The sequence below is a fragment of the Helianthus annuus genome, chromosome 1, assembly GCF_002127325.2.
Source record: "Helianthus annuus cultivar XRQ/B chromosome 1, HanXRQr2.0-SUNRISE, whole genome shotgun sequence".
Taxonomy (NCBI): Eukaryota; Viridiplantae; Streptophyta; class Magnoliopsida; order Asterales; family Asteraceae; genus Helianthus; species Helianthus annuus.
The window spans coordinates 67,169,104-67,181,688 of record NC_035433.2 but is presented as its reverse complement, the minus strand read 5'-3'; the positions used below and the strand labels follow the sequence as shown (position 1 = coordinate 67,181,688).

Genomic DNA, 12,585 nt, shown 5'->3' with positions numbered 1-12,585 from the left:
AAGGATTTCAAGTACACACACTGCTGAGTAGAATGATTTGTTTTACCACAGATGGTGTAGCTGCTTGAAGGAACAACAGTACTTGTTTTGTTAAGATCATAAGCTTTTAAATGAAAACAATCTTTGGTCAAGTGATTTTTCTTTTCACAAAAGTCACAAAACAAGTTTTTAATCTTTTCTCTTTTCTTCCTCTTTTCAGACTCCTTTGCAACAGAGTTTTGAACCACTGTTGGGATGTCCTTAAGAGGAATGACCTTTGCCTTAGGAGCTTTGACACCATCGATAGTTGTGAAGTCCATTGGTTTGAAGTTTTCAAGGATGTCACACTCATCAGACCATGTGGGTTTGAATTGGTATTTCTCAATCTCCTCAAAGGTCGAGGACCTCACAGATCTTTCCAAAGTGATCTTGTTACCAAGTTTATCAGTTATTTTAACCTCTTGGCCATCCTTGTTGGTTGGTATAATTTCAACAGAACCAGCTTGATTTGTAGCAGTGTTTTCAACTTGGTCATTTTTTCTAAACCCTATGCCAAATTTTACATTACTTTCAAGCTGTTTTTCAAGCATGATCTCATAACCTTTGCAATATTCCACCCATCTTTCACAAGTGATTTGGGTGGCTTCCAACTCCTTTTTGCAAACTTGATATTTTTCTATCATTGTTTGGAGTTGGTCCTTGGTTATGCTATGCTCTTGTTTGAGACTGCAGATTTAATTATCTTTTTCAGCCAATTTGATTTTTAGTTCTTTTAAAGACTTTTCAAATTGTACTTCATCATTTAACACTCTATCCCTAAGGTTTTCATTCACCTCTTTGATATTTGCAAATGTTATGATGCATTTGTCTGAACAAAGGTTTTTAAGAACCTGAGATGATACCTTAGCTGCAACCATCATAGCACAATCACAAACATGCTCTTTCTCATCTGGTTCTTTCTCTTCTTTTTCACCTTGGTTCTTCTCTTCTTCTTCAGACCAGGGGTCAGACAGTGGTTCCAACAAGGGTTCTGAACTCTCTCCCAACAGTATTTCACCAGTAACAGCAGTAACCACTGCTTCAGAAATTTCATCCACTGTTTCAACATTTGACTGTCCTTCTTCAGTTTCCAACCCTTCTGGTATTGACTCTAATGCCATAAAACAATATTCATCATTAGTAGCATAGAGTGCAAAATTTTCATCACCTAGCTCATCAAGTAAGCTGCTCCAGTCAACAAAGCCTTGGGTGAAAAAGCTTTGCTGATCTGGTTGAACCACTGCTGGTGCAGTTTATTGAGGTGCAACTGGTTGCACTTGAACCTGAGGGACAGGAGCTTGGACATACTGAATTTGTGGGACAGTGGTTTGGACATAATGCACAGAAACAAGGGTTGCAGGATGTGCATAATGGGCAGTGTTTACATGGGCAGTAGGGGTATAATGGGAATACTGCACAGTGCTTTGGTTATTTTGTGGTCTTGGACTAGGGTGAATGATAATAGGTCCATTGGTTTGACTCCTACATTCCCTAGCAAAGTGACCTAACCTGTTGCACTTGTAGCATTTGATTTTTGACTTATCCAACCCTACTTTTAGATTCCCATGCAACCCTAGGAATTTTCTCCCTATCCTTTTGTAAAACTTGCCGGTTCTAACACTCAGCAGTGCAAGTTGGTGTAATATGTCCATTTCCTCTAAGTCAGTTAGATCAAAATGCTGGAGATCATTGAGTTCAAAGCACAGATTATCAGAGTTCTGGCTTTCTCCATTTGCTGTAAAAGCATAATTGGATGAGTGAGGATCAGAGTTGTTAAAAGCTCCACCAGCTGTTATGTCAATAAAGTGATCATAACTCTGATCCTTACTACTGCCAGACTCTTCCTGACCCAAAAGAGCTGTGTTGCCAAATGAGTAGTCATCTGCAACTTTGCCAGACTCTTGCAACTTCTTTTTCTGGTTTAACTCCCTTTCATAGGTCAGGAATCTACCATGAAGTTGGGTCAGGGTTAGATCTTTGAACTCAACAGAGTTTCTGGTTACAAAATCAATTGTGTCCCATTTTTCAGAAAGTGATCTTAAAAACCTGCTGTTAACAGTTGATTTAAGAAATTCAGTTTTAACAAGCTTAAGTTCACTTATGAGACAACTAAATCGCTCAAACTACTGTGTTAATGTTTCACCGTTAATGTGACAAAAGGTTTCATACTGTTGGTTCAAAATTTCCCTGTTGTTTTCAATTACTTCTTTAGTCCCCCCAAATTGTTCCTTAAGTGCATCCCACAACTCTTTGGCACTGTTACAGTGTAACAGTCCAGCATAGATCTCATTTGGTAGTGCAGATGCAACTATGCTGAATGCCTTGGCATCTAGTTCAAGTTTTTGAAAATCCTTATCAGTGTAGTTCTCTAATTTCTTAGGAACAAAAACCTTTAGATCCTCAGCACTCGGCACCATTGGAACATGTGGTCCATAGATAACCGATTTCCAACATCCGGTGTTCTGTTGAGCTAGGATGTGACCCATCCTTCGCTCCCAGATGTGGTACTCATTTCGCTTCAACATAGGTGGTTTGAAAAGTGAACCGATGTTATTGTTAACATCCTGTGATTGTGACGTCATCCTGGTTGTTTTACAGGTACTGATTAATCAACTTTGCTCATGATTAAACCTTACTCTGTTTTTCAACAAAACGAACAATTAAAAGTATCAACGATTTAGAGCTGAACTTTTACGTCAAAATGATTGTTAGATCAAATTTGACTGTCCTGGCTCTGATACCAATTGTTAGGATCGGAGTTTCTTATGATTGTGTTTGTTTGATTAAAGTGAAGATGAATGATAAACAACTTGCAGCGGAATTAAATGGAATAAAACTTTCAACACAATCAAATGGAATAATTGCTTTCAACACACATGTTTAACATGAAATTGAATGATTATATTTATTACAATGATTCAATAACAATGCATGCATGCAATACAATCTCCCCCTCAGCCTGAGCTCACAGATAGTTTGTTCGTACAGAATGACTTGTGAAGAAAGAGCTAATAGAACAGTACAGGGTACTGTTCTATTTATAGTACCGAACAAACCACTGAAGCATCTTTGCTGACGTCACAATGAAAGTGACATCTAACCTCCTAACAACCTACAACCACTGATCTATACAAGCACTGTTATCTAACTACTGATTACAATACAAGAAGTAAACTAAACTGTTGCTTCTCATTCCATTGTTATACTCCCAGCAGTGCTTGTGTCTTCAGTAGTACTTGAACCATGACAATAGATTGAGCATCAGTGCTTAGCCTTCAACAGCCTTTAATAATCTTTAGCAGTTGTTGAAGATCAGCAGTTGTTGTAGACGAACAGTGGATGGAGGTCATCAGTTGTTAGGGCCACTTCCAAGGGAAAGACTGATGCAAACATCTGCTTATTCTGAATCCACTGATCTGGTCCAGTTTTTGGCTTTAATCAACTGTTCCTTTGTAGGGTTCAATCCCAACAGGGTCAAGTGTATTCACAAAATTGCTGAGCCTTCCAATTATTCATGTATTGACGAGTTAATGAGAATAGGAGAATGAATGTGTTCGGTGTTGGAGTTTATGGGGGTGTTTTAGACTCGAAATTATGAATTAAAAGTATTGAAAGTATGTATATACGAAAGTAATATCTAAGTTCTATGAGTTTGTTTATGACACCATATCAAGTGGTTTCATGGGTCTCAAATTACCCATTGGAATCATAACAAGTACTATAGAATCTTTGATATGTTAGCTTATGTTCATGACAATTAATTATAGCTTGATTAACTTCACAACTCAGCCATGTTCTTATACAATTACTTATAGTTTATATATTAATAATACATCCTAAAACTAAGTCCAAACAAATATTGTCATATAGCATCATGTATGTCAAGCATAGAGTTTAAGAACCTCATTATATGATTCACCACTACACACACCATCATGAAGATGGTGGGAGGGTCATGAATAACAAGAATGTAAATCTAATCTAACAAGTTTTAAGAGTGTTCAACTGAAGGAGTGAAACTTAGTTTGGAAAGCTAAGGCTTCCATTTGTTCACACTTCACAAGTCACAAGTTCATCATATGGAAAATGATGACTTGTGCTTGTTTTCATCATTTGATTATCAAGTTTAAACAGAAACTAAGTGAGTGTTTGAACTCATAACTTTGATGATAATCACCCTAATACAAACCCATAATCATAGACTTGATTGTGAGCTTGATGGGAATGAGATTCCATCAAGTTATCAATGTAGAAATGAACATACAAGAATATATACAAAAATAGAAAGTTTATCAGACTTTGGACCTCAAATATGGTGAGGTTTCACCTTAGATTACCCAAATAATCTTGTGAAAACCTTCCTAGAGGTTATCCAAGTGTTAAGAAGAAAGAAATGAGTAGAAAAATGAAGTAAAAGTGAGTTAGAACTCACTTAGAAAGCCTTGAACTTTCTGATTATAATCTGAGAATTTAAGTGATATTTGGGAGTGTTTTGAGAGTGATTGTGAGGTTTGTAAAGTGGTAAAAGAGTGTGAGAAGTGGTGGTTTTATAGTTGAGGTTTAGGGTTGTGTTAGGTGAGTAATTAAGAGAGAAAACACAAGTAAACATACACACAATTGCCCAATCCATGATCTGCTCGGAACATTCTGCGGATTCGGGATTGTCGCGTGCCGCGACCGTGAAGGGGTATCCCCGTCGCGCAGCGCGACCAGCTTGGTTTTCGGAAGAAGTTTGATCTTTGTCATTTTCAGTCCCTGATGTTTATATATGTTATGTTTTGAGGGTATAAAGTGTATTATAATGTGATTTCAAGTATAAAAACATATCATTAAGTATAATATAAGTATGAGAATCATGAATAAGTATTTATAAGTGTCAAAAGGACGTATAAACGTATGTGAAATATATGAGTCAGGTATATACGATATGCACGTGTAAGTTTATCACAAGTTTACAAGATTTACGAATAAGACGTCAAAGGTATAATGAATTGAAACGTATATATATATATATATATAACGAATAAGTAGGGTATAATTTGGAATAAAACAATTGATACAACGAAATACGATTACCAGAAGAACAAGCTTCCAAAAATGGGAATACCAAACACACTTTCTAAATAAGGAAAGTTACGCAAAAGCAGGGCGTTACATGTTACACCTGCTCTGGATGAAACTCGAGAACTCGTCAATGAAAAGGTTCCCACATAATCCTTAGAAATGATAGAATATAGGAAGAACCTTGGTACGCAGATTATGCTAACTACTTATCTAGTGGCACTATCGTCAAAGGGTTGTCATTTCATCAACGAAATATATTCTTCGCTGGTGTAAAACACTATTTTTGGGAATACCCATATCTTTTCAAAATATGTGCAGACCAACTCATTCGACGATGCGTCCATGATCGTGAAGCAAGACAAATTCTTCGCCATTGTCACGAAGTACCATGTGGAGGACATCATGGAATAGCCAGCACCGCACGAAAGGTGTATGATGCAGAATTTTACTGTCCAACAATACACAAAGACGCTTATGTATTGGTCAAAACATGTGATGCATGCCAACGGGCAGACAACATATCAAGAAGAAACGAAATCCCACAAAATAACATTCTTATTTGTGAAATCTTCGACGTCTGGGGATTGGATTTTTTGGAACCATTCCCACCCATTGCCGCTGCCACAAACCACCGCCATCACCAACCACCCGCCACCATCAGCAGACACCGCTGCCACCACCACCGACCACCGCTGACAACCGCCACCAACCACCACCGACCACCACTACCAGCCATCGCCGCCGCCACCACCCACCGTGGACCAGCGCTACCGCCATCGCCGACCATCGCCCACAACCATCGCCACCACCCACCACCATCGCCACCACCACCCACCACCAACGCCACCACCACTACCCACCACCATCACACATTGCCGATTTTATTCTTTCGTCTTTTCCTACCTACCAAATAACATAAGATAATAATCCATTCCATTTCTAATTTTTTTTTTGAATGGCAAAATTGGATCACCGACGGACCACTAGAGTATCATCGTGCCACCAGCGGAACCAGCCGATCATATCGATCTCCACTATACACCAATTTAGGAGGAAACCCAATAAATATGGGAAAACCCCTTGTGAGAATCGAACCCAGAACCTATCGGTCCAAAGTCTTATCTCACTCCTAAAATACCACTAGACTATAAAGTCATGGGTCATTAAATGATGCATTTAATTTATTTGTCCATTCCATTCATCTATACCAAACACACCAATCTATAGTTCTATACCAAACGCACCAATCTGTTTCGTAATATCAATAAGACATAAACTACAAGAATAAAACATGGATAAAATATGGTTAAGACCGAGGGAAGCAACTCAGTTTCCCACAAAACCAAATTTAAATCGTCGGTGAAAACAAGGAGAGAAAGTCGCCGGTGAAACCGCCATCGATCATCGATCACCCCGTCATCACATAATAATCTTCAAAAACCCTTACGGCACGTTGCCTCTGTCACATCTGATGTCAGTTCAATGATCTTAGGGTTTATGAAACTCCCTTTTCTTCTTCTTCTGCATTTATAGATACACACACATACATACATACTGTCCTCAAGGAAGGAAGGAGGTGCTAATGGATGATAACCCACCGTCAGTAGATGTTAATGAGAATAAGCTGTTAAAGGGCACTTTTTCTGTTGTGGGGATCATGTCTACCCTTGTCATCTATGGTGTGTTACAGGTATAATTTGTTTTGGGAGTTTCATGTGAACTGAGAAAGTTGAATGCTTTGAAGTAATTGGTGATGATTTGAGTTGTGGGTTTTCCCCAATTTGATCTTTCTTTGGTATGGTTTGTTTGATAGTTTCACCTTTTAAGATATTCATTTACACTCTGTTCGTATGATTTTGGATTACTACAAGATTGAATGTTGTTATTTGCTACTTGATGTTGTCAAAAGCGCATTACGCACAGTTTCAGGCGAATAGGTGGGTTCTTCGGCCAAATTTCGGTCTGAACCTGTTTGAACATGTCTAAACAAGCCTGAAATCAACCTAAAACAGTCTAAACAAAGGGGTGTAAACGAGCCGGGCCGAGCCGACTAGGCCCGAGCTCGGATCGCTTCGAGCCTACTTATTTGAGCTCGAGCTCGGCTCGCAAGTAAAACCCAAAGCTCAAGCTCGGCTTGACTCGGCTCAAGCTATTTTGAGAACAACCTCAAAGAGCTAAAAGCTCGGCTCGAGTTCGCTTCAGTATCGCTTAAACGAGCCAAAGCTCGGCTCGCAAGTAAAACCCAAAGCTCGAGCTCGGGCTCGATAACTATACGAACTCTATTTCAGGCTCGAGCTCGGGCTCATTAAGGCTCAGCTCCTTAGAGCTTTTAACTAAGCCGATCACGAGTAGCTCTCGAGCCTCTGGGCTCAGCTCATTCGAGCTTAAAACAATAGGGCCATAAAGATTAGTTCTACTTGTCCTAGAGATTACTTAATGCCTTCATAGACCGGCAGGAAGTCGTACAATCTAGCTTTCTTTACATGACAGGGGTCGGATAAAGGGTCTAGTAAACTAGCTGAGTCATTCGAGAGGCTTCCATGATCCATCAGCGCACGTGCTCTACCAACAGCCCCAAGTGCTTGTAATACATATTTTACTGTTATAGATCGTTTATCGACTAGATGAATTTTCTCAAGACGACTGTTCCATGATCCAAGATCATATTGAATCGATATTTTTTTTTTGAGTAATATGATGTTTATAGTTCATCGCCGTTGAAATAAATGTAAACAGTCTTGAATCTTTATCTGCAGGAGAAGATTATGAGAGTTCCTTACGGTCCAACCCACGAGTTCTTCAAACATTCATTATTTCTTGTTTTCTGTAACCGCCTTACCACCTCAGCAGTATCTGCAGTTTTTTTATTGGTATGTAAGTTGTTATTCATTTCTTGGGTAATACAACTTGATTTTTTTACCGTCATTGTTGATCAAATAGGATTTAGATAAATAACCGTAGTAAAAGTAAATCATAAAACATAAAACAAGTGGTTGAAGATAGTGTTTGGATGTGTATCTGCTGTTTAAAGTTGCAATAATCATTTAATGAAATAATAATTAAAAGAAGAGTAAATTACAAAAATCGTCCTTTATGTATGTCACTTATTGCAAACTGTGTCCTTTCTCTTCAATAATTACAGAAAACGTACTCGATGTTTGCAAACCCTTGCAAGTTATGTCCTTTAGCCCTAACTCAGTTAATTTTTTGTGGTTAAATCTGACCAAATGGACCCCACATGAGGGTATTTTTGTGGTTAAATCTGACCAAATGGACCCACATGAGAGTAAAATGACCAAAATACCCTCATGTGGGGTCCATTTGGTCAGATTTAACCACAAAAAAATAACTGAGTTAGGGCTAAAGGACATAACTTGCAAGGGTTTGCAAACATCAAGTACGTTTTCTGTAATTATTAAAGACAAAGGACACAGTTTGCAATAAGTGACATACATAAAGGACGATTTTTGTAATTTACTCTTAAAAGAAAGACAAATTAGGTAACTAGTGAAGTCGTTTAACCATTTGATAATCGGCTTGTTGCAGCTCGTATGAAACTTGATTCTTTGAACTTTAGTTATTAGGTAATCAGAAGCAAAATCTGTTTATCGAACCATTAATGCAACATAATATGAAAAAGGTTATAATATTTTTCCTTTCTTTTTTTTTTAAATTTTCTCTTATCAGTTATGGTATAATTTCTATTGCAGACAAGTAAAAAAGCATTGGATCCTGTTGCTCCCATTTACAAGTATGGTGTTGTATCAATATCTAACATACTAACTACAACATGTCAATATGAGGTTAATACTCTTTACACTCTTATTTTTTAGAGTAAACTGCCATTTTGGTCCCTATGGTTTGGTCATTTTTGCCATTTTAGTCCAAAACTCAAACCTTTTGCATCTGGGTCCCTGTGGTTTCAGTTTTATTGCCATTTTGATCCAAAAATGAAATCATGTCATATTTTTCTTATAAAATCCTGCTATTTTGTCTTTTTCATCAGGGGTAAAATGGTCATTTCTTTTTTATAAATAAATACCAGATTTTATAAGACAAATATAACCTGATTTGCCCTTGAGGAAAAGGACAAAATTGCAGGATTTTATAAGACAAATATGACCTGATTTCATTTTTGGACCAAAATGGCAATAAAAGTGAAACCACAGGGACCCAGATGCAAAAGGTTTGAGTTTTGGACTAAAGTGGCAAAAATGACCAAACCACAGGGACCAAAATGGCAGTTTACTCTATTTTTTATTTTTTCATATATAATAATATTATTATTATTTTTTTGTTAAATTGGACTGCTTATTGATGTTCTTATCTTTATATTATATTTTCAGGCTCTTAAATACGTTAGCTTTCCTGTTCAGACTTTAGCCAAGTGTGCCAAAATGATTCCCGTAATGGTAAGTTGTTTTTTTTTTTAAAAAAAAATTCATTTTCTTTTAGATTATTTTAACTAAAATGCTTTAATTATGATAATTTCTTTTGTAGATTTGGGGAACCTTAATAATGCAAAAGAAGTACAAAGGGCCAGATTATTTCTTGGCCTTACTTGTTACTATAGGGTGTTCGTTATTTATTCTCTTTCCGGTAAATATTACGCTTTACCCTTCCGCAACTGGTGTAATTTCACTTTTGCCGTTTTTAAAAACCGGGAAATAAATGATAAGTTGATAACAGTATTTTTTTTCAATATTAGGGAGCAAGTGAGTTAAGTCCATACCGCAAAGAAAGGGAAAGTACCGTTTGGGGAGTCTCCTTAATGATCGGTTATTTAGGGTATATCACATACTCTTAAATTAGTTTAAACGTACATCCAAACACCCCCGAATGTAGTATGTGATAATATATTGATGGGTCGTTTGTTATTATTATTATTTTTGTTTATTTTTTCAGGTTTGATGGTTTTACTAGCACTTTTCAAGATAAATTATTTAAAGGTTATGATATGGGAATATACAATCAAATTTTCTACACTACTCTCTGTTCTTGCATACTTAGCTTGACCGGTAAGTGTCTTCATCTTGGAACTAATTTCTCCATTTTAAAAATTGTAAAAGTAATAAAATTTTGAAACTAATACATTTAGTTTTTTTTTTTTTTTTTTTTTTTTTTTTTTTTTTTTTTTGTTAGGTCTTATTTTGCAGGGCAATCTTCTGATGGCAATAGATTTTGTATCTCGCCACAAGGATTGTTTCTTTGACATTGCATTGCTTTCAACTGTAAGTTTGAAGAGAGATTTTCAATACCGAATCAAATATAAGTTGATAACTGTGAGAACCACATAGATACTTCATGCTTGTATCTATTGTTTTGAAGGTGATGCATAAAATGGTCTTTTAGTTTTAACTGCCCCTCTTTCGATACACCACCCACAAATGTTTATATAGTTCTTGCTAGGGGTGCAAACGAGCCAAGCTGCTCGAGATCGACTCGAGAAAAAGCTCGAAACGAGCCTAGCCTTATCGAGCCCGAGCCGAGCTTGAGCCTCAAACAAAGCTCGTTTATTTATCAAGCCCGAGCTCAAGCCTAGCATGTGAAGCTCGCCAGGCTTGCCGAGCCTTAGTGTAATATTAGTTTTTATTAATATTTAATAACATTTACCCCTTATTTAAAGTTTTCTAGTAAACGAGCCGAGACTATTTAAACTTTACAAGCCAAGCTCGAACCTAAAAATAAGCTTGTTTAGTAAACGAGCCCAAGCCTGAGCTTCACTTATCGAGCTTTCAAGCTTAAACGAGTCTATTATTTATATTATTTTTATTTAATATATTAGTTAATAGATACTGAATGAGCCAAGCTTGAGGTTGAGAAACTACCAACGAGCCGAGTTCAAGCTAGAGCTCTCATAAGTTAATCGAGCTCGAGCCTGATCGAGCTTGGGCTCGGCTCGGCTTGGCTCGTTTGCACCCCTAGTTCTCGCAATGCTCTTCTTTTATTTGGTTCTGTATTGAATGTGCCTCAAGTCTAGATTGGTTATTGGGTTATATTTGAATCAAATCTAGATTGGTTATTGCAACTATTTTTTTTTATAATTATGTTATTTGTTTAATTGTAGGTTGCAACAGCGAGCCAATTCTTCATATCTTACACAATTCGCACATTTGGTGCTCTTACATTCGCCACAATAATGACGACTCGACAAGTAAATTAGTCTTTTATCATCTCCATTTATAACCTATCTATGGGTTAATTCATTATTTTAAAAAATATATATATTTTTTATATCTTGTAGTTAGTGAGCATTTTGCTGTCGTGTGTGTGGTTTTCGCACCCTCTTAGCATGGAACAATTCATAGGAGCCGTAAGCACTCGTTTACACCCTTCTCTTCATTTTAGCAAGTTTTACGCGATAAACATTTTAAGTTATATTATTTCAATAGTAATCTTATTTGTTGCATTGCAGGTTATCGTGTTTGGTTCACTTTATGCCAAGAGTTTCTTAAAAAGGAAACCCGATACACCGTTACCTACATCACATAAGTCGGATGAAGCAACTGTTCCATTGAAAGCAATCGCGTGATACAGAAAGATTTTTTTTTTTAGGATTTGGTAAAAGTTTTGAGTGTATTTATGGTTTATGATTTATAAATTACACGTTTTTTTAGTTTTTTTTTTTTTGGAAATATTACCAATGGAAGACTTTTTTTTTTTTTTTTTACTTGGGGCAATCTTATATTTGTGTCTGTAAAGTTGTAAAATATCATATTCTCTCTAAATAATTCTTGAAAAGCATTGTGCTTGTCCTGAAAACTTGTGTTTTAAGAAAATATGATATTTGCAATATGATATTTGCAATTAGATATATGAAATCCCCCCCCCCCCCTCCTCACACACATTTTTATTTTTCATTTAGTTATGAAAATTTGGATTATAGACAGATATTTTAATTGTACGAATAGTGTTATCTTTATAGTTATTAAACTTTATTTAAATACTTAAATAATAACCAGTGGTAATGACTATTATAGTATTATATAGATACAAATATAAAGATACAAAGAGAAGAGAACCAAGAAAAAAAATATCCAAACATAAAGTTCAAAATGTAGTTATCTTGAACATAATACTAGTTTAAAAATCTGCGAGGTAGTCGATTTCTAATCCGACCAGCCCATCAACTCAATTTATACAATACGTTAAAGTTAAATTAGAGTATTCTAAAAAAAGGTCTATTTTTGCTCTTAGTTTGTGAATAAACAACCAAAAGTACTCAATAAAATCACATTCATGTTAACGGAAAAGAAAACTTGAATAGAGTTCATACAAAAATAAACTATAAAAAAATTAAAAGATTTCATACAAAAAAAAAGTTTAATTATAGTTCATGTTTTAGTGTCAATGATGTCCATATGACTGGTATAAACGAGATGATACTGGATACGGACCACCAATTGTAGAGTGTTCAAATCTTACAAAGTACACTTATCTATTATGGTGAACCTTTTTCTCAACTGGTTGCCATGAATCACAAAAAGACAAAACTTATTTGTA

At 36.2% G+C, this 12,585-nt stretch overlaps 1 protein-coding gene across 1 annotated transcript; it reads left to right on the top strand.

Annotated features, from left to right (window-relative positions):
* Nucleotides 1-6,342: 6,342 nt before the first annotated feature.
* LOC110867843 (UDP-galactose/UDP-glucose transporter 5B) lies at nt 6,343-11,748 on the top strand. Its single transcript, XM_022116897.2, has 11 exons — nt 6,343-6,772; nt 7,839-7,952; nt 8,793-8,885; nt 9,429-9,494; nt 9,583-9,681; nt 9,791-9,870; nt 9,988-10,100; nt 10,225-10,313; nt 11,150-11,236; nt 11,327-11,395; nt 11,498-11,748. The coding sequence occupies exons 1-11, from the start codon at nt 6,665-6,667 to the stop codon at nt 11,612-11,614; spliced, it is 1,035 nt and encodes a 344-aa protein (XP_021972589.1). The 5' UTR covers nt 6,343-6,664; the 3' UTR covers nt 11,615-11,748.
* Nucleotides 11,749-12,585: the final 837 nt, after the last annotated feature.